The sequence below is a fragment of the Melospiza georgiana genome, chromosome 6 (genome assembly GCF_028018845.1).
Source record: "Melospiza georgiana isolate bMelGeo1 chromosome 6, bMelGeo1.pri, whole genome shotgun sequence".
NCBI lineage: Eukaryota > Metazoa > Chordata > Aves > Passeriformes > Passerellidae > Melospiza > Melospiza georgiana.
Genome location: NC_080435.1, coordinates 1,351,464 through 1,374,618, shown reverse-complemented (window position 1 = coordinate 1,374,618; position 23,155 = coordinate 1,351,464). Strand labels below are relative to the sequence as shown.

The following is a 23,155-nucleotide window of genomic DNA, read 5'->3' as shown; positions in this document are numbered from 1 at the left end:
TAAGAGGCCACATAAGAAGAAAAATTTCCTTCTACAACAGGGCACGGACAGAGGGATTTGGTAGCTGCCAGTGTGCAGGAAGGAAGGGGAAAAGAGTATTCTCCCCCTCAGGTGGTTCAGCTGCACTTTGCAGGCAGAAGTGGAGGAAAAGAGGTCAGGTCTGCAAGCCTCCCCTTGAATACAGGGCAGATTGCATGTATTCAGGGCCTCAGATAAATTAAAATAGAAAAACATTTGGTTTCAGTTCACATCTTGGTTGTGGTTCATGTTTTATTTACAGAAAGGGCAAAAGTTTCCACGAGTGAAGAAATCCCCTTTCTTTCTCTGCAGGTTTTAGAAAACCAGTCAGCAGCAGAGCTATGCTAAACTCAGGACTTCAGTCACCTGCTTCCTAATTCTCAAAGCAGCTAAAGCCTTGCAGTCTTTTTTTACCTTTTATAGTCACAAGACTACTCAAGCAAAATCTTGATTGGATTATTCTGCTTTAATTACAAAACGCACTCCGACCAAAGGCACAATAGTACCTGGTATGTATGTACACATTTCTCTCAATTATAACACAAAATACCAAAATGCCATCTGGTCCTGCTCTAGATCAAACATTCCCCTCTGGCAAGATCTTTGGAGTAAGAACAGATACCACAGTAATGCTTGAACTGCCTCTTGTGTGATGGACACCAGACTCTGTATTTATTTATCACACATTTTGAGATCCTTTAGGGTGGACTGTACATGAGACAAGTAAGAGAGAGATGCAAAACTGGAACATCGGGGAGTCCATATCCCACCACCCCCTGGAAAAGAAAGGCAGAGATCAGGGTCACTTTCTCTTTGCTGCAGTTAGGACAAGGTAGATAAATCACAAGGTTTTTTTTATTGCTGGTGAACTCAAAACAGGCAACTTTAATCTACTGAGGAAGATACACATACAAACAAATGTTAGGCCTTGTGCGTTTTTTCTTCTTCTTAATGTAAATGTCTCTTCAACTTCAGTCCAGCTCCCAAGCTCTCACTGAGCTGCCACTGAGATCCTGGTAACGTGCTCTGGGCAGTTCTGCAAGATGTTATAAGAAGCATCACATGTATTAAAAAGGGAGATTTTGCAGAAAAGACAAAGCTTTGACAGCAGCCACGTTGCTCAGAAAGGAGAAGTCTGGCTATTCCTGCTGCATTAGGTATGTGGTATTATACATAATTAAATTATTTAAGAATTTGCCAGGTCCTTTTCTGTTTCTGGTGTGCAAGCTGCAAGTAAAGTGCACTTCTGGGTATAAATTACCACTCTATGAAGATGCAGTAGCTGGGTGGTACACGTCAGACACCAGTGGAAAGCAGACTACAACAGCTGTTTCAATGACACAGGCAGTAAGAACAATGCCCTAAGGTACTAGATGCTGCTGGGAAACCCTTCCATATTTTGAGCAGTTAAATATTACATCACTCAGCAAAATACAAATAAAATGTCATTTATACGGGACTTTCTTAAGTACAGACAATAACAGACACAACTGCTATTGCACACCAGGTTAGCTCTGCAGACAGCCAGTCCTCCACACCATACTGCCAACTCTTTTTAACCTTTCCAAAGAGTTTTGTAACAGCTAAGGAGAAAGCAGGGATCCTAAGGATCTTTCTATAAAGCTGAGGGTTTGACATGATGTGGGGGTGGTGTAGGAGGCAGCACAACACCACATTTAAGCTATGCTGTGAGAGGACAACCCAGCTTTAGACACTGCATTTGGTGATCATGACATAACCAGGGCCAAAATGGTGTGATCCCAACTCTCATCTGCATCTTGTTATTCTTGTTCTGCTCCAGTAGAGCTCATCTACATTATCCCCCACACAAAACTCCTTTTTTTCCCCTCCATGTACAGTTTCAGGTGACTATTTTGTCCAGGTCTGTACTCCCAAGACCAACAAGGCAGATAAACTACATACTGTTCCTCTGATTTCATAACACTGGCATCACAGCATCAAAAGAACTATCTGTTCAGTGTTTGTTCTCTTTTAATTTAATGAACTGTAAAAAGGGAACTCTAAATACCCACCTAAGTATTCTCAGTGATTTGGGATACGTTGCATATCCAGGGCATATTCGATTAACTCCTTGCCATCACAGTTTTCATGTGTCCATTGCCAGCAATGAATGCCATATGAAAAGGGGAAGGGAAGGAATAAAATAATTGCTCTCTGTGTAATAACAAAGAAGGATTGACACTGCCCTGTAACAGCAGAACCAAGAAACAATTCTACTCACAGGGCCAGCAGTGCTTTTCCTCTCAGGAATGGCTGCACCAGGGCAAGAACAGGTTCATAGCTGAGCACCCTCTACCAGAAACAAGGGACATACATTGAAATGGCCCAACTATTTCCAAGAGTGGAATCCTACAACAGATTTGCATTTCAAGACAAATTATCCCTGGTACAGCTCTGCTGACTGTGGTGGAAGAACAAAAAAAAATTAATCTGGCCTTACTTATGGGACAGCTCTGGCAAACCTTCCCCATAAATCAGTTCAGGAGTGAGACATCTGACAGCTGGAAGCTCTCTGTTTCTTGCTAACTTCAAAGGCCAAGACTTGACAGAGGGAATTCCAAACTTGTGGCTGCCACTATCAAACACCTTTCCTGCACCATAGGTGTCCTTGTTCTCTGTAAGTGCTCCCAACAGGTTAAATTTCAAACTGTACCTGGTGCAGGTAGGTCTACAGTGAAGCCACAGCAGCCCCTCCTACTCCACCTCTACACTGCTGCTCTCACACCCTAACTCAAAGCCTCGTTCAGGCAGAGCATGAAGAAGTGCAGGCTTTTCAGAGACAGGTGTTTAGTTTTTTGTTGGTTTTGTTGTTGTTTGCCAGTGCTGAAGGAACATGGCAGTCAGTGTCAGAGGACCAAATCCTGGGTTAGCCACATGGAAGTTTTGACCTTCAAATACAGTGAGCTGCAGCCAGACTAAGTCATCGACATCACCAGAAACAGAGGAATCCCTGGAAAGGAAGGCTGAAAAGTCTTGTGGGCTATATAGTCTCTACAAGGTTTGCATGGCTGAGATGGGAGCTGGAATCTGCAGCAAGATCTGCTTTGGGGGGACAAAGGAGATGGGAAGACTTGCATTATTTCTTGCGCCTTTTGCCAAGATTCAGATAGCACAGATTATGGTAAAATTCACTTGGCAAAAAAGGCCTTTTTTTAGAAAAAGAAAAGGAAGAAAAAAAAGAAGGAAGAAAAAAAAAAGAAAGATAATATTTCTATTGAGTATCAGAAGTATCAGGACTGAGATTTCAAAAAGTACAATATCCATATAAGTTCAGCAAGATGTCCAGCACCAGATTATTTCATGGTGCAACAAAGAACCTGGGGAGAGGCCAGTGGGACCTGGTGAGGGGAACACCATCTACCTCCCCAGCAGACTGCCAGTCTTAGGTACTTCTCAACAGCAGATGGATTTTGCTTGTTCCTGCAGCATCTCAGGTCCCACGGGAGGTATTGGTTGCAAGCAAGCACCTGAATATTGCCTAATGGAGTAAGCCAATCACTAACTCAGCTGGCGTGTCCATGCCCATCCACTGATTAGGTGGGGTTTTATAGGATGCATTTCCACCGTAGCATTTCTTTTTTCTTCTTTCTCCACTTTAAAGTGTAAGCAAAAGGACTGCTTTCATCAGTAATAAGTTAAAATCAGAAACAACCTAACTAACAAGTAACTGATATTGGTCCTTGGAGCCCAAAGAGTAAAATCCATAGAAAATCTATTGGTTCCAATTTTTCTGGTATATCCCATGCATACCCCCATTAGAAAAATGGGGTTATGAATCTTATACAGCAAGGAGCAGTACCTCAGAGCCAGAGCTGGCTGTCAGTGGTAGAGATTTAGGCTCTTTCAGATTGCTAAGTATGGCTCTAAGCAGCTGCTCAATCTGTCTTCACGTGGCCATTGGCCAAGGCAACAGGCGTGGTGGGGGCCCCAGGCTCGGCAGTCTCATCGAATCGTAAGCGCAGGGTGTTTCTGATCACCAGCTGCTCCATGATGAAAGAAGCACAAAACCATGGGATGGCATACTCCAGGGTGATCAGGCCCATGAAGTCAAAATCAAACTGGGAATAGTCCCATGGGCAGGCATTGAACTGGCGTAGGATGAGGCCAGTGGTGAACTCCCAGAGGTATGTCCACAGCGTGTAAATCAAGCAGCGCACTAAAATGTTACACTTGTCTTTGAGATACAGATACATCTTCTCCACGATGAGGATGGAGGTGCCGTAGATGAAGAGTGCCCACACACTGGTAACACCGGGGAACTTCCAGTTGAAGTTGACCACAAACTCCCAGGCAGCTGTGAACATCACCTCACAGAAATAGCCATGGATGGCATAGAGGTACCATCGGGAGAAAGCGGTCAGAGGTTCTGCCGCAGCCATTCTTCTGCACTCACCCCAGCAGCACTCTGAAAGGAAGAGGGAGAGAGAGGGAGAGAGGAGTCAACGAGGATGTCACACGTCCTTGTCCCCCAGATGGCAGCACACAAACTTGTGACAATGGATAAATCTGAGAAAGAAGTGACTCTCATTTTCACCACAGCAGATTCTAAGTCCTGGGGAAAGGTGGCACCTTACAGGGCTCCATGACTCAGGATGGGCCTGAACAAGATATACTGCTCTGCCCGAAAAATAGGACACCGCTGGTATTACATTGGTGATAAGGAGGGAGTTGGTAAGTACAAGGGCTTTGCCAGGAGCATGGTTGCCAAAGAATTTACTGGTTGCAGGTCAGCAGAAAAATATAGTCATCCCACAAGGAGTACACATCACCTGTTTACTCTTTTCAAGAAACAGGACTATACCTTACTTTTCTGATTCTACTGTGGAATAGATTAATTGAACACAGCATTCTAAAACTGGGCCTTTCCAGCTGTTGTCTTCAGTCTTGATACTGAAAATGTTTGCTGTAGTCTAAAACTGATCTTTGTTGGGAGCTACAGCAAGGGAACTGGAGGAGAAAATTCAAAGATTTTACACTTAAAGACACCATACCTTACACTCATTATCCAGCTGAACTTTTATTCTGCCTGTTGAAGAACTCATCCATATTACGGCTAGCATTTGTAAAATAATTTTCTTATGGTGTCAGACTTCTTGATACCAAGTCAAAAACTACAAAAGATCCACTGAAATCCATTCAGATTTGGTTCAGGACAGCAAAGCACAAAGGAGGAGAATAAAAAGGAACAGCTGAGCCTAGAGAGGGGTAGTTACTCATGATCAATAGGAAATGAGAACAAACTCTAATTGTCTATAAAGAAAGAAATTGGTGAAGTTTTTGAAAAGGCATAATTTTCTTATCACCGAGTTGTTTCATCACAATTAGCTTTTACACTTTCTGCAGAGATTCACAAGTCTGCCATGCTACAGTCAATTACATGAGGTGATTATAAGCATAATTTTACTGAAGCCTTGCAGATTTAAACCACAGGATGAATTTGACCCTTTCCCTTCTTAGAAACTTACTCTTTCAAGTTGAGTTTCTCTGCACTCTTTACCAAGCACTATTTAACTTGCTCTGCACTTGTCAGTTCTGTGGCACAACGTGCTAGGGAAAGGCCCACACTAATTTGATGTACAGTCACTCCATGCCATCTGGAAAGAGGCTGCTCCTGCTCTGCCCTGTAAACACAGTGCCTCTCTGAACAAAGTATTAGCAAGTAACTGACATTCTGATAGGAGATAAGATAAACTTCTATAAGGAAAAACAGAACTATAATAACAAACATGAAGAAGATATGGAGAGGGGAATATTGAAAGTGAAAAGGACAGAGCTGTATCCATGATCTGTTCACACCTCTCTCGACCAGACACACAAACAACCAAAGCCTTGACAGTTCATATGATTTGGGTGCTTGAACAAAAACTCATTTTCTAATGGCAGAATCCATTTTACACAGGACACTGAGCCATCATTACATGCTACAGAGAAAGGTCAACAGCACATAGTGAGCGTGTAGGTGAAAGAATAAAGAATCACTAGAGATTGCCTCATGTCTCTTAACAATTCAATCCCAAGAAACCCTGCAAGACAGCAGAGGAGGTGGCATATGAGAAATATGCAGGAGGTGTATATCCACACAACCCATAAGAAACTGATAAATAAGGGCAAGTGCAAACCAAGGAGAGTTTGTCAATGTAATGTTACTTGGTTAGCTTGCCAACACAGTTGATAAGCTTAGGACTCTGAATCATCATATCATTACTCCATTCTGACATAATTTCAAGAACAAGTCAAAAATCAGAGGTACAGAAGTCAGGGAAAGCAGTGAGAAGGTGTCATGATTTAAACCCAGCTAGCAACTAAGTACCAGACAGCCATTTGCTCACTTCTCTCCAGTGGGATGGGAAGAAGAACCGGGAGGGGGAGTAAAACTCATGAGTTAAGGTGAGTTTAATAACTGAAACAAAGTAAAATGTAATAATAATGTAATTAGCTCAGTAATTAGCTCAGGTTAGAGCATGATGCTAATAATGCCAGGGTTCTGGGTTGGATCCCTGTATGGGCCATTCACTTAAGAGCTGGATCCTTGTGGGTCCCTTCCACCTCAGAATATTCTGTGACATTTCTGTAATATGCAATGTCATTATCCAGAGAAGAAAACTGTTGTAAAGATTTTACTAAGTTGCCAAGGGATTGTTGCTCTCTCTTCTGAGCCTAACCTCCTTCTTACAATATGCTTGCAAGAGTCCTCATAGACTTCCTGCTGATTAGGAGCAAGGAAGACAGGGCAGATGCCAATCTGTGGTAGCCCAAACATAACTGGTTCCACTGTCCTAGGCACTAAGCAAACCCACAAATCACAGCTCCTCCTGTAAAATATTTCATCCAAAATATAACAAAAAGGACATAGTAAGACATAACGGGAATGGAGGATACATTTAGGGGGGCTATCACAAGCCACAGCACATCACTGCACAAGCTGGGGACTGTACAATTTAATGGTTACAACTCACTTGAGCATTTACAGAACAATTAAAACTGCAGCTTTTCCTAAGCATTGTATTTCCCAGCCACACCAAATTATTTGGTGCTGGTAAGCAATATTGCACAAGAAGGTCTCAAGAGGGACATAAAGGAGAAAAGTGTTGTTTTATTGGGCAGCAATTCATGATAAAAGAATCAAGCTGAAGAGCATGAGATTAGTGGGAGAAGCATTCAAACAGAAGGCCAAGACTGGATTCAGTAAGAAATGCAGATTTGTGAAAAGCCTTAAGTAGATAATTGAACTTGGTGATGCAAAACTTTTAATGGAGTGACAGTAATACTAACCAAAAGGCTCTGAGCATATGGGAGCTATTCAGTCTCCTCAGGAAAACAAATGACATTCATCACTGAGGCACTTATAATGGGATGGGCAACAGCTTCCTGAAAATCAGCAACACAGCTGCCAGCTATGCAATTGTCTCAGCAGAGAGCAAACAATGCACGGAGACTGCTCATGGATGACCATGCTTGCATTGAGGCTGCTTGCACTGTGCTGTTTGGGGGAAAATAGGGAGCTTCTACATTCAAAGTTTTGAAAATGCTTTCCATCAGCAGCAAATTATATTTCAAATAGTTAAAACAGAAATAGTTCCTCTAATACAAAGTTATTAGGAAGCCTGAGCTAGGCCAGCGCAAAATCTTTCCTTCTCTCTCTAGCAGGACTTTCTTTTCCAGCTTGCTGAGAAAAAAAAAAAAAAAAAAAAAAAGAAGGAAAGTCTGTGGAAACCACACATGGACCTCCAAGGAAAACTCAGTCCTTTCCTTGACTGCCCTGCATGTGCATAACTCTGCTGGCAATGCAGGGGCCAACCAAGAACCCACTCCACCTACAGGAAACAAGCACAGACCTAGCAAGGGAAAGTATATAAAGGACTGGGTTTCTCTATAGAAATCTGGTTGCAGCAAGAAGCTCAACGAGGACACAAAGCTGAGAGGAGTAGCGCTCCTCTCTAGTGCTGCACAGCCCTTCAGAAGGATCTTGACAGGCTGGAGAGAGGAGCAGAGAAGAACTGCCTGAAATTCAAGACAAATGCAGGGTCCTGCACCTGGGGAAGAGTAACTCCACGTAAGGACAAGAGAAAATGGGCAGAAACAGAGGCATGAAGTTCCACCTGAATATGAGGAAGAATTTCTCTACTCTGTGAGTGATCAAGCATTGGACAGATTGCCCAGAGAGGTTGTGGAATCTCCCTCACTGGAGATATTCAAGAACTGTCTGGATGCAATGCTGTGCCATGTGCTCTAGGATGACCCTGCTTGAGCAGGGAGGTTGCTTGACCAGATGACCAACGATAGTCCCTCCCAACCTGTCCCAACATTCTGTCATCAGGGCATGACTTTAACTTATGGCTGCAAGAAAGCACCAAGATTACACTTTAATATTTTATAATTTCAGCTCTGAAATGGGTATTAATAATCACCTGGGTTGAGGTAAGATACAGATAAAACTGATGCACCAGGCCAAGTAAGGAGAAAGGACTTACAGACTGCCCCACTTCGTGTGAGGAGCACTCAAGAGGAGCACTTCCATATTCACATTCAGCTTTGCAGGTGATGCAGCCTTGGCAGGCAGGAGCGAAGGGATCAGAAGATGGACTGATGGTAGACCAAGGAATAATGGTAGTTTTGTCTCACACAAGCACTGCAGGGGAGACCTCAGTGGATGTCGTATTCATGCCTGATTAGGTTCTTGAGCACTGCCTGGCTCTTTTTTTTTCAAAGCTCCCCTTTGCAGTGGCTTCCTGCCCATTTCCCTGCTACCAAGCCAAACTGTGCTTTAACAAAGGTCTCTTACAGATTGTCTTTATTCCTTTTAATCCAGCCAAATTATTTAGATGCTCTGGTTGAGTGTAATGAGACCTCCTCAAGAAACTCTGAATTAACTCTGAAGTGCTAATAAAAGAAAAACACAAACAAAAACCTCCATGAGACAATTCCCCTAATGAATTCTGAGTCTATGAATTCTGTCAGCTAATTGATCCACTGCAGGTAAACTTGAACTACTGCAGCATGTTTCATACTCATAATGCCTAGTTACTTCAGCAAGTTAAAAAGCTACAGCACAGTATTATTTTAAAAATTAATATTTACTAATATTTAGTTCTATAACATGCATGTTCATATTTCTAGGGAATGCCTTAGGGATCTATAACCCTATGTTATATATGATAATTACTCTTAAATTTGAAGAAGTGCAAAGGAGACACACACACAGTAGGACACTTTAGTCTCTCCAAACAACAGGACCACGAGCAGTGGGCCAAGCTGAAGTAAAGGGTACTTTCCTCTCCCTGCCCATGAGCTGTACTGCTAATGTCCTCCTTCCTCAGATCCTTACTACCCAAACAGTACTTACATAAAAATAACTGTTTCTCGTTACTTTTAAATTACTTTCACTGGCACATCATTGTAGCTACTCCGTTCTTTCTTCAGACTGGGAGAATCAGATGTACATCTGTTTTTCTGCTTTAGCAAGGATTACAGTAGATATGAGAACGTGTTGGTGAAACTTGACATGCATTTTTGGACAATACCAGTTTTACTGTAATTCTTCTTATTTTGCATTTTCCCTGTGAGTAAACACCTAACAAGCATACCTTTGCAACCATGGACAACATTGAATGAATATGCTGCAAATCTGGCTTCAGTATTTTCACAGAGGTATCACACACCATTAGAAGTGAAGATTTACAGAACACTAGATGTGTACAGAACACTATGTACTAAATTTGGCCCCAAGACATTAGTTCATCAGTGTTTAAAGATTTATACAGTAAAGTCTTAGTGGTACTTATGTGCTGAAGTCATAACTCTGAGGAGATATTCATCCTTCAGGTAACTGAGAGCCTCAATTAACTGTGGCTCAGAAAATAGGATTTCAACTGTACTGAAGTGTGGAAGAGCTCCAGCAGATCGATTAATCAAGCCCTGCAATGAAGCTAAAAGCATGCCACAGATGTCTCCAAATACAGACTCTCAGTGCTTTCAAAAAGGATCTGGAGCCCTTGGATTTTGGTCAGTTCTGAGTCATCTGTTTTTGCTACTTTTTTCCATCAGGATGAACATTGTCTCCCTTCCACACATTGCGGGGTAAGAAAGCACAGTCTATTTCTTATCTGCATTTTCCCCTCATTTTTGTCTCTAGCTCCTTTCTCATAGAAGGCACATCATTTCCCTGCCACTCCTTGTTTTCTTGTTCCTTTGCCCAGTTCACTTTGTACCTGCTGGCAGCCTCTGATCCCTGTCTATCTTTCAAATCTGGTCCAAAGGGAGTTGGGATTCAGTAAAAAACCATGACGCCAAAAGGAGATTAAATAAATCCAATTACCAGCCTAACCCAAAGGGATGGGGAAGTGTAGTTCTTAGTGGTAATGCCTGTGTGTGGGCTGCCCAGAAGGTACCATTTCACAACAGAAAGGAGAAAGGTAGGGATTTCTTGGGAGGGAGTGTAGAGGGAGGTTGACTTCTCAGAGGACAAAGAGAAAATATGAAGACATTGTTTAAAGAATAGCTTTCTGACTAAGGTGATCTCATGAATTCCTGTAGAAGTGCAGCAAGTGGAGACTTTCCATGTCCTGCCGCACACACAGCAGGAAACGTTACATTACGTGAACACACCTTAGCTCACAGTGACCACTCCAATTTGAGAACAGATTAAGGCAGTAGCTCTTTACTTGCAGAGACCAATAGAAATGTTTTCTTTGTACCTGACAGAAGTTAAGACCCCCAAGAGTCATGCAAGTAGCAGACTTGAAAGATACTATGAAAAATTACGGAATCCAAACTTGACATTTACAAGTATTGAGCCCAAATCTTCCCACATCTCCTTCAGGCAAGGTCATGTTCTTCTCCAAGCCTGCTGCTGTAAGGCTCTTGTGCATTAACTGCTACCATTGCCTGTTTGGAAAAGCTGCCCTGAGTTCCCAACATTTGCTGGTACTACTTCTCAAAAGTAGTTTCCAAAAACACCCAGCAAGAGCCCAGGTGCCCCTGATGTGGCCCCAGTACAAAGCAGAGACTTGGACGCCAGGACTCTCCTGTAGGAGCAGGCAGAGCTTCCCATCAACACTGAAGAGGAGGGAGCCAGCATTATGGAAGGTCTGTCTTCAAGGAGATGGCATGTTCAGGGAGCACAATCGACTCTCAAAATCTTTATCAGCCATCCTTCAGTTTTGGGTGCTTAGCTGCTGGATTCACAGTTATCTTAACCTGGACAGTTGACTTCTTTCTCTGCAGTGAGAGCAGACCTGAGTTCCTAGAACCCAGTTTCCAGAAAGTGACACAGGTTCACACACCGTGACTTCAGGCCCAGGTCTGAGCACTTAAGAGTCCCCTGATGGGCAAGTGCCTGACCAGGAAGCTCCTCCAAGCCGGGCCCCTTCGCATCAAACCGTGCACTCAAGTACAGTGCCAGGGAGCTGGGTCACAAGGATGTCTCGGCAATCCTCACACTAGACCTGATGCCACCTTGGTTCTTTTCCTGCTGTTTCTGAGTTTCTTTTTGCCTCTCTCCCATATCACACAACACTAGACTGTTCTCTAGTTTGGACTGGACCATAGATATCCACTTTAAAGACGGGAAATCAACCTGCTATATCTACATAAATTTGAATTCTATCTACAGTTGTATAGATATAGAAAGATATAGAGACGCCTGCATATATTGTACTATTTTATTTACTGATTTGTCCTCTTCTCCCCTCTACCTGAAGGGGATGGATCTTTTTCCGTAAAACTGCCTCTTCTGACTGTGTCACTTTTGTACTACGGTGAGCTTTTACAAACAATACACTACTATTGGATTTAGCGTACCTTCAAACTAGCAATCATTTATCACAGCTTCACAGAGCCTCTCTGAAAATAGATCAATTTAATATTATGTTTATACCCCTCTTCCACATTTCCTGTTGTGACTGCAGTGCGTCCAAATGACCGTGTCCTACTGAACAGTCTCCACAATAAAACCAACAGATTCATTGCTGAATACTGGAAAGAATTTTCAATCTGTATTTATTTGTCAACCTAAGTGTAACACTTTGGGTTCCTTAAGAAAGAAAGGTCTGTATGTATGTGCACAGGGCTGCTTCAGAATATTCTAAATGCCTGAAGTCCAGGAATTTACCTTTCATGGTACAGCAAGCCCAGATCATGAAATAAAGCAATACCATAGCTTCAGACACAGATGTATCAGTTTATGGTTGAGACCCAACTCACACCCCTTTTCTGAGATCCAGTCTACACATTCAGCCTTCTGAAAAATTCTAAACATTTCTTGCGAGTAGCAGCTAACATGCATCTGCTTCAGGATTCATGGAATGTAACTGCACTGTGTTACTACTACCTACATCTTAACACCTGAAAAAGGAATTAAGTGTCCACCTTAGAAAAGAAAATCCTTATGAACTGCTAACTCTAATCCTAAACTCAGCAAGGATGTAAAAATACTACTCACCTCTTCACTCAACTGTCAGTCAGCACAGAAGACATTTTCCATTCTCAGCTGCAGAAAGATGGTACAGGTGCAAAAGGTCAAAGCACAATGGACAGGGGACTTGAATTTGAGTCCACACACACAGCTACTGCAGTAGAAGACAGAGCAATTTTCTTGCTTGTGTATTTGTATTTATTCAGTTTTACATGCTTCAGAAAAGAAAATATTCCAAAACACACACAGCTCTTTGTACATATTAATTTAATTCCCAGTGACTGACAATACAATCTCATAATTGAAACATAGGCACTAACTGGCCAAGATCCTTGGCCATCCCAGAAGAGAGACAAGACAACAATGTATTCTTTTACTTGCCTCTGGAAGATGCTCTTTCCAGAATAGATAACTCAAGTTGATGCATAATGCAGAAAGTTCATGTTCTCACTATCAGAGCTTCTCTTTCCTTTACAAAAGTACTGATGTTTCTCTGGACAATCCAGACAGTACCTTTCACTGACCCTGAATTCCCTTTACAAAAGTATTTTTGATGGTCATGCAGGTGATTTAGGAACATGTGAAGACACAAGCATGAAGAAGGAGGAGTTGGTGGCCCAGTGTCTCCATCCAGCAGGGGTTGTGATGCACAATCTTTCCCCACTGCAGGCTCCACAAGAAAAGGCTCATGGCAGGAAGGATAAGCTGCTGCAGATCCAGACTATGTTTTCAGTAACTTTGATCTTACTGCTTTGGTCAGATCAGAGACAGAAACATGATACTCAACTTCAAACAGCTTCAAGCCCAAAGATGGCTTGAGTATCTGTAATTTTACTGGCCCACTTCCATCTCCCTGTCAATATCAGCTGACTCAGTAAAGCCTATCACCTCTCCTTAGAAAAGGGAATATTGAGCTGAACAGACTTCACCTGGTATCCAAAGAGGCTTATTTTTCAAGTCTCATAGCAGCCTAGTAGCTGAATGCTATGAAACACAAGATACCCTCAGCAGAAACATTTAAAGAGCCATTTACACCAGATGGGAGCATGTAAAAGGAAATGGTAAGACCACAACTTCCCAGCCATGAGGTTCAGTTCATTCTTAACACCTCCTATACTTAGTTTCTCTTTTGCCAAGTACCGAGCTTCCACTAATTTCTGTCAGCTTGTCAGAGGACATTTATTGAACTCTGCACCTGGTTGGAAAGACTCATTTTCCCCATGGGGCCTGTCAAGTACAACCAGAAAAGAAAACAACTATGGCTGTGTCATTCTCTGCAACATGGAGGCAAACCTGCCATCCTGGAGTCTCATCCACAGTAGAGGCTTTTCAATGGATGGATAATTTAACTGGCCTCCTTCCACTGAACTGTAACCTAAGGTTTTACCCAGCTAACATGTAATTGTGCTTTTGCATTTAGACAGGGGAGACAAGAATAAGAGAATCTCAGAGTAGTTTGAGTTGGGAGGGACCCCAAAGATCAATCCAGTTCCAGCCAGCCTGCCATGGGCAGGGACACCTTCCTCTGGACGAGGTTGCTCAGGGCCCCATCCAACCTAGCCTTGAATGCTTCCAGGGATGGAGCATCCACAAATTCTCTGGGAAACCTGTTCCAATCCCTCACCAGCTCTCACAGTAAAAAAGTTCTTCCTAATATCCAGTCTAAACTTACTCTCTTTCAGTTTAAAGCCACCACTCCTTGGCCTATCACTGAATGCCCTCATAAAAATTCCCTGTCGCACTCTCTTGTAGCCCTCTTTAGGTACCAGAAGGTGCTGTAAGGTTTCTCTCTCAGAAACTTCTGCTGCCTGGGCTGAACACGCCGGCTCTCTTAGTCTGTCTGCACAGGATAGGTGCTCCAGCCCTTTAATCAACTTGGTGGTCTTCCCTGGACTCATTCCAACAGGTTGATGTCCTTCCTGTGCTGGGGACCCCAGAGCTGGATGCAGCACTCCACCCAAAGTCTTATGAGGGCAGAGGGTCCCAGCACAGACCCCTGAGGAACGCCATTTGTTGCAAAATTACATTTGCACCCTTCCACTGATGAAGTCACTCCATCACAGAAAGCCACGGGTGGTTGATCAGCCAGAACTTGCCCTTGGTGAAGCTGAGCTGGCTGAATCCCACAAGTGTGTCCTGCCCCATTAATGACTGGCCACAGAGCTCCCAAACTGGCAGGGCTCTCCCACGGTCACACTTTTCTGCACAGATCTTCATTTGTGGTGCCCTTAATACCCAACTTATGTTTTCAGCTCTCAGTCTACCATCTCAAGAAAAGTTTAAAGATAACAACCAAACAACTGGTTGTTATTTTAGGAGGCACTGTTATTTAGCAGTTGTTATTTAAGCAGTGAGGAACTGATCCCTCCTTTGAGCAGACACTGAGCTCTCATTGACCGAAATGCACTTCTGATAGTGACTTGTTTGTTCACCTCCAGTAATCTGCATTACACCATTACTGCACCATGATACCATTCTAACAAATTAATTATTTGCATGACATGGTTTTACTAAATGTTGGATTTTGTATAAACATTTCATACACGCATGCATACAGAGGTGCAAATTAATGAATGAATTTCAGGCACTTAACAAAGGTACCTTACAAGCTTTGTTTCCTTACAGGTTCCCATTTGTAGTTACTAGAGCCTGTGAAGGCAGCTAGAGATGGGCACATTCTGAAGACAAAAGTAGAGTTTGATCGTTCCTGATGCTATCTTTCCTACATCTTTCCAGTACCTACTTAGAGGTGCTTAAAGCACATACAACACTGATTTATTAACCTCTATACTTTAGGTTATATAGGGTAATTTCAGGTCTTATCAAACAAGATGTTTTTCTTTATCTTGCTTTCCATTCTGGGCAACAATAGGCACGTCGTGCCTCTGGGCAAAATGCCAGTTTAACAAAGATGCCATTTCTCATCTGTGTGTTGGGAACTGACTTGTATTAAGACTAGAAAAGAATTCCTCAGTTTTAAGTAAAATGGTTTGATACTGCTCACACTGGATACCAAAAATAACCCTCTTCAAAAGTCCCAAATGTTAAATTCTTTTTAAACCATATTTAAAATCTGGAGCATCAGGTGGCCCATAGCAAATAGAAGCAGAGAGGCACCATATGTTTTCTTGTCCATGTTTATGTAAGATGCTTAGGAGTTGTCATTTTCGTGCCTGTATTGTGCATCCACTATTGGCAGTCCTGGAGACACACTGGTCAACTATCCATTCTTTTTTAGATGTACAGAAACCTGCAGCATATCAGGACTTCTACAACAATCACTAGATATTAAGCAATACACTCTTGGTAGAAGGAGAAAGAATGTAAGTTTTTGTCTCCTGCTAAAACAACATAAATATCATTCCATAATATAACTAGTCTTGATACCTGCAACAACAAACCCACCACATTACACACAGACCAAACAGCACTATCTGCACAACAGTTCATAGCAATGTCAAGGTGCTCAATAACATTTTCAAGTGTGCTTGTTTTGCATAGGCTCATACAAACTTAGAAGCCAGATTACACTGCAGCTAAGCAACTTGCTTCACTTATCTTCACTGTCTCTGACAGTTCCCACATCTGTAAAGATATGCAAACTTCAATATTATATATGCAAAGTGAACTTTTAAATAAATGTGCCTCAGCCAAGGCAGTGCTGCATGCATGGCACACAGATAGAAGTTTTAGCAGTGTATGTCTGTGCCTAAAAAGAAATGCAGGGTGACTTTTGACATCTCATGCTGATAGTAGTTTTCTTCAGTATTTCCTATATCTAAGTCATTCTTCTGAATCACCTGCATTTAGATACTCTGCAGCACAGTACAAGATGCAAAGTTTTGCACTGCATTCACAGCATTGACAGATCTTCCTTCCTTCTCCTGCTGAGTTTACAACGACCAGTATATAAAAGAATAAGGAGCATCTTCTTATGCATGGAAGCAGCTCCCATTTAGCAGCCTTCTCTCAGATTTTCCCTACTACAGCCATGGCATGTAAAAAGTTCCAAAAGTCTGGCTAAGAGCAGACCGGACATTAGAAGACGCTGAAAAAAAGTGAAGCTCTTCTACAGAGCTGCATGAAGGCTCAGGAGTCAAAAAGCAAGGAATCTTAAGAGATCTGCTCCAAATTTCATCCTGTGAGTACTAAAACTAAAATATCCACCAGACTACAGTAGCTCTCCCAAAGCAATTCTAAAAAGCATTGAGACCGATAGATAATACAAAGAATAAAAATTTTCAGTTCCCCCCAAAGTTGCTAGATAGAACTTAAAGACTAACTAGCAAGAAAAGATGAAAGAATGTAAAAGTATGCACACATGATGATAAATGTAGCTGGAACTAGTGGATAAATAGAAAATTAGGAATATGCGTGGGGTTTTGGCAAGTTATGTAACAAGAAGCAACATGCATGCCGAAAGAAAAGTTCAAGGAATAGTCATTTTGGGGCACTCAGTAACCAGGGATCCCTTTAGGTGACCCTCCAGGATCATAAAAGGTCTTCCAGTTGGAGGCAGATGAATGCAAATTAGTTCTAGGGAAAGTGATATTTATGTATTAGTTAGGAAGTATATTGTAATGAAAGTATAATCATGATAGAATAAATACCCTATGGTAAAGTTTCATGACACACATTCAATTAGAGGAGATATCCTCCTAAAGTGTCCAGCACTGTAGTAAAGAATGCCTGCTTTCTAATATTTCAAAGTGTGTTAGAAAGTTTATTTTCTGTTGGATTTTGGTATCACTACAACAAGGAAGTGAAGCAAGTAGAAGACAGGACTCAGATGGAGAAGCAAAAGGACCTTCCTAAGACAGTGCCAAGGTGGCTGCATAAATGGGGTTGTTGAGCAGCTGTGCTGCCTCACGAAGAAATACGCAAACTGCTGCAAGTCTTGTAATGAACTGTGCTGGCCCCAAGAGGCATTAGGGGCAAATAGTGCAGTGAACTAACAGAGGACTGATGAAACCTCTGCTTTATTACTAGGTTTGCCATGATCTGCAGTGTGACCTTGGACATGTCACTCCACCTCTCAGTGCTTCTGACTGCCATCTGGCTGATTAGGCTAAACTGTTTGGTGTGAAGGCTGCGTCTAATTATAGATTGGGCTGTCAGGTAGCACAAATAGTTACCTATACTGACAAAAGTCGTGAGAAAAACTGAAATACAAAGAGCAACTGCATCCAGTCACTTGCAGAAGTACCAAATTAAGGTGCAGTCAAAAAAAGCTGCGCAACTGAGATTCTCTTAGCACCAGTCTCATTTGCTCAGTCATCTGTGTCACATGGATTCCCAAGTTTACCAAAATGTTTCTTTCAGGGAGCCTGAAGGTGCATTTTTAAGTCAGATACAAGCATTTGTATTTAACAGCATATTCAATAAGCTTCTCTGTACAGGACTTCAGAGTGAGTAATTAAAGGAAATATTTCTTCAGTAGAGTTTCTCATTAGCAACCTAATTAGCCTTCTGAAAATAATTAACATTCCTTTCTATAAAGGGAACAGACGACCCATTACATCCCTTAGACAAGCAAAACAAATGCTGAAGGAAAGGAAGATTTGTTCAGGGAGACAGTAAGAAAGCATCCAGCAGCAGTACAAATAAAAAAGAAAAAGATGAGGCACAAATGCCTGTGAACCACGAAGACTGGACAATGCAAGTGTGTGTGCAACACTAGTATGTGCATGACTGCCTGATGTGTGCATGCAACATTCACAGTGAGCATTTTCCTTCTCCTATCTCTAGGACCTACTGGTAATCTCATCACTGAGATGCTGAAAAATTCCACCTCCAACTTGTTTTGAAAGCCAGAATTAATCATCCATTCACAGTCAGAAACAGCTCTCTCCACAGGCAAAAATTCCCCAAGGATCATGTATTTTGACTATTAAAACACTCTCAAAATGCCCATTAAAATAAAGCATGATGTAATGTCAGATACAGGGACAAGTGAATTGATGTCTATGAAGTTCACCTGCCAGGTTTCACAGGGTGATGTCTGACCAGTTACCATGCCCCAAAAGAGTTACACATACATTTCCTGACCAGTGCATGTTTGATATCAGTGTGGCTGGAGTCACAGGCACCAGTGTTGTGGGACGTGTGCATATATACACATGACAGAAAGCAAAGGACAGAGGTCAATATATCCCTGCCTGGCGCAGCAAGAACTGGGGTATCAATAGAGTTGAATGCAGAACAACAGATAAAGGAGAAATGAGCTGAGCTTCTAAACATCTACATATTCAGGTAACACAGCAAATGAAAAATTCATGAAAATGCAGCTGCATTTTCAGCCAGTTCCATGTTTGATACATGCTTGCATTTCCCTGGCAGGAAAGCTGAACACTCATAGCTTTCAAGTGTGATTGCACAGTGAGGGCAAAGCTCAGCTGCACAAAAGCTTCCATAGCTACATCACTATGGAAACCACAAATCCACTGCAAGCTCTGTTTGTCTACTTCTTTCACCGATGAAAAACAAACAAAGAAAAGGTGTGCTTCCAGTTTGTTGCCTTTTTACTTTGGTCAAGACCATAGGACGGCAAACACATTTTACCTTCTTCAGAAGCAACCCTTTCTTCCTTGACAGCTCTTTGTGAAACCTACTCAGCCTCTCAAGCCAGCAGGGCAGTCATTCCCCTCAGCGTGCTTCCACCACTTTTTTTAGTGAGGACTCTTCAAATGCGGTCTGGGATTTTATCTTAGCCTCCAGAATTTCCCTCAGCATCTGGACTAGAACAGCTCCAGAGGTGACTCACTCTAGGGCATATCCAGCTGGCTGACATAATGAGAAGCTGAAAACTGCTCTGAACACAAGCTACAGTGCCTTGTTTTGACAGAAGTAACATTTCCTTCCTTTCCAAGAAGCTCTTTAGGAACATTAGAAGTGCTCGCAAAATGCAGTAGGGCACATTACAAGACAGCTGTAAATGCAAAGTTTGAACTTCTGTTTTAAGAAGAACATAATTTCTACAGCTGTTGCTATTTACAGGTAGCTTTCCCCACACTAAAAATCAGAATACATCTCATCAAAAGCCTAATAGCTAAGAGCAACTCTGAGAGATGCAGAAGGAAAATGGGGGGAAATGCTAAAGAATCTGTAATATGGCATGGACAGTGCAGCCTGGGTATGCGAAATGGCCTGAAGGAATCTTCATGCCAACCAGTGGGAAGGAAAAAGCAAAAAAATAGTTACAACCTCTCTGCATCTAAGTATGTGCATTCTGTGCTGAAGAACAGCCTCTGAACAAACCTTCAGCAACACCTTCTCTCACAGTGGGCACCTCTTACCTGAGCCCACAGCAGTTCATGGAAGAGATGGAGGAGAATTGAGCCTCTGCAGCTCTGTAAATCTCTGAATGCCTCTCAAATTCAACTGCCAGCTGACAATCATTACATAGACAAATGCCTACTAATAAATGAGTTGAGAAAAACTATGTGTTACAGATGTTCCCAAACAGCCATTTAAATACTAGATAGATTCTAATTCTAATACTAATAGAGCACTCTCTGCATGAACAGAGAAATCCTGCCTGTGCTTAAGGAACTTTTAACAGAGAATACTTAGGCTTCTCAGCAAGATGGAGCTAGGAACAAACTGACATAGTCTAAATTCTCGTACAAAAACCAAAGCAATGCTACATAAAAGATGTGGCTCTCTCACCTCCCTTTTGCAAAAGGGACCAGAGCAGCCAGGGCTTCCATCTTGCTCCTAACTCATTGCCCTCACCTCAGAGACAATTCCAAGCTGGCATTACCAGACGTGTTCCAAGCCCATTGGTGTTCCAAGTATTCCTACCAATAGCCCATGGGATGATAAGAGGTTACTTCTGTGTCCTCAAGGATGTGACAACAATGCCCAAGCCAGTCTAATGAAGGACAGGCTCAAGAGTGGTGATGACAGTCTGCAGGGTCTTGTCCCCATGGCTTTGAAAGCAGATCTGTCTACATCTCCAACAGACAGCATCCTGAACAGCCTGAGTAGATGGAACCTACAGGAGGTATTGGAGGAATGAATAATTCATAGTCTTGTTCTGCTGCCAATGGATCTATGTTTTCTTGTGCCCATGCGGTGCTCGGTTTTTGTTTTAAGAGTAATAGGAGACTTCTACACTACATTTGATGGTTCTTGAGGACAGCAAGAAGCAGCATTTGCTCTACACACAGCAATAGTACCACACACCAGAGCACTTGCCAGACACAGCTTTCTTCAGAAATACTCATGGCTGCATCACTGACATAACAGCTGGACTCATACAAAGCTCATTCCATCACCAGCTGCCTTCTCAGGAAGCTGCTGACACCTGCTTTGTTATGACATTGCAGCACTGGTCTGGACTTTGCCACTCAAAAGATGACACTTGGTGACCAGCTGAAGCCCTGTAGTCAGGTACACAATGGGCAGCACAATCACAGCTGGAACTCTAGGCAGGAGCTGACCCTTGCTTATCCACACTGTTAGCACTGCCACAATTAAGTCTTCTGCTTTCCTTCAGCAGCTGACTGGGTCTGTTTCCCAGCCTCAGAGAGGATCAGGGGTCTATCAGCAAGAATACCCAGAGGAGTGGGACAACAGAAAAGCCCAACACAGGATCTCCTGAGCACTACAACTAGGAGAAGGTAATGAGACAGGTGAGACAGGACAGACTGAGGGATGACCATGCTACATGTATCTGAAGTTTATACATGCAGCATGCAGATATTCAAAGTGAGTTCCCAGCTAGAAATAAAGTACTGTGCACAACCTACCCAGGAAAGCTGATCCACAATATGCAAAACAATATTGTAGCCTGAACTATGCCACATACTGCTGACACAAAGAGCCTGTCAAAAATGCTGCAGGGTCTGGAAATTGTTCTGGTCCCACAACATCCACCCCACTAACCAGAATCAATATAAAGTTTTGCTCTGGGATATAAATCACCCTTCCAAATAGATAGCATTTTACACGCACTACGTGGAAGTGTAACTGATTGCCACAGCATTCAGGAGAGTGGCAAGATGAGGCTAAGAAGATTAGTAGAGTAACACACTGGTGAATCAGGTGCAGAGACTGCAGTACTTGCTAGGGCCAGGAATAGATTCCTCATCATCCAACTCACACCTGTGCTTTCACAGGAGAGAGCAACCCTTTGCTCTTTACCTACTGCTCTGGTTTAGCTCAGAGAAACTGCTCCACTGTCCTGATTAACTGCCTAAGACTATCAGAGTGTGAGGTTTTAAAGAGACAATAATACTGAAAAGTTTGGCTGTATAAATTACAAGCAATCAGAATGATGTGACTCACAGCAGACAGAAATCAAGGGTGATGTGTGCAAATGGCAATCGTACACCTCCAGAAAACAACTTGGGGTTTAAACCAATGGAAATAACTTTGCACTCTACATATTTAAATTTCAAAGGTCCCATCTACAATGCAGTCAGCTCTGTACTCAGACAACTGCTCTGTTTTTCTGGTCTAGAACTGCAGTTCCACCACTTTTAGCCTCCAGACCTTACCTTTTCCGGGGAGGGATCCTGGAGCTCTCCCACTCTTTGGCCAGCTCCTAATTCACAACATCCGCAGGTAGACCAGGCTGCCTCCAGCAAGTCCAAGGGGTTTCAGATGCCAGTCGTTCTCAGCCCAGGTGTGTGTGACCAACAGCTAACACAGCCACCAGACAGCCTTCCTAAACCAAAGAAGTACATTTTAATCTCAATGCAGCACAGTGCAAGAGAGGTTTTAAACACAGAACGAGCCATGTGTATGGATAGCTTAGCCCCAGTACATCGGGCCCTGGAAGACCTGACTTCCTCAGAGCCCCCACATAGCACCTGTACCTGGCTCCTGCCCAGGGCAGCACTCTGACAGTGCCTCTCCTTGGGTGAGGCTGAGCCCTTCTGCTCTCCACTGTCCTTCTGGATCTCAGCCACAGCAAACACACAGAGCAACTGCACCAGAGTCAGCGACCAAAGGTTCACTGCTACCATCTCAGCCAAGGTCTCAGTTAACCCTTGGAGGGCCTGCCAGAAATTGCTTTACTTCTATTTTCCCCATGAATGTCTCAATTTTTTAAGCAAGCTTCACTGCTGACACCTTTCCACCCCCATCCTATCTCTCCTAATACTGCCTCCTTATCTTCCCTGATCTCCTCTCATCCTCGCTTCCCCAGTCATCACACTTTTCTTCTCCCTTCCCCATTCCAGGACAGAGTGTGGACTTCATGCAAACAGGCCCTTCCCAGTGCCACCCACCCAGCACCCTAACCTGTTCCTGGGGGCACTGGCCCTGGCCTCTCTGCTCCAGGGATCTGACTGCCTTTCACCTCCATGCTGGGCTCAGGCAGCACAGCTGCATGATCCAGGCAGGTGGAACCCATGAGCTGGGGCTCTCCTCTTCAAATGCTGACATTTGGGATGCCACATTCCTGATTTTCACAGAAGTCATGCCTCGAGGTGACAGCTTCAACACACAAGTATCCAACACCTTATTTATATCAGCCTCACAGATCTTACAATCCAAGGGTTTGTCTGTACATAGCATGTTTCTGGATTAATTGCATATGAAGAAGTTAAAGCAAGGACATTTATGTGTCAGACTGTATAACAAATGAGTTCTTCATGTTATCCTAATGAATCTCAGCATTTCTGTGCACCAAAATCATGTTTTCCTTGACAAACAAAACAAACCTACGCTGTTTTTATTTAGATGACACTGAAC

General features: G+C 42.9%; 2 protein-coding genes across 3 annotated transcripts in view; both read right to left on the bottom strand.

The window, feature by feature from the left end:
• Window positions 1-22,039, bottom strand: part of RAD51B (RAD51 paralog B) — a 384,812-nt gene extending 362,773 nt beyond the window's left edge. Inside the window, exon 1 of the mRNA XM_058026352.1 lies at window positions 21,955-22,039. The gene's annotated coding sequence lies outside the window, so the exon portion shown is untranslated. The remainder of the gene's footprint in view (window positions 1-21,954) is intronic.
• TMEM229B (transmembrane protein 229B) lies at window positions 243-22,044 on the bottom strand. Of its 2 annotated transcripts, XM_058026354.1 has the most exons (3): window positions 21,955-22,044; window positions 12,479-12,526; window positions 243-4,444 (listed from the first exon to the last, which is right to left on the bottom strand). In XM_058026354.1, the coding sequence occupies exon 3, from the start codon at window positions 4,416-4,418 to the stop codon at window positions 3,915-3,917; it is 504 nt and encodes a 167-aa protein (XP_057882337.1). In that variant the 5' UTR covers window positions 4,419-4,444; window positions 12,479-12,526; window positions 21,955-22,044; the 3' UTR covers window positions 243-3,914. The 2 variants fall into 2 exon arrangements, with proteins under 2 accessions (XP_057882337.1, XP_057882336.1); XM_058026353.1 differs by lacking the exon at window positions 12,479-12,526 and having other exon boundaries at window positions 21,955-22,043.
• Between the last annotated feature and the right edge of the window lie 1,111 nt (window positions 22,045-23,155).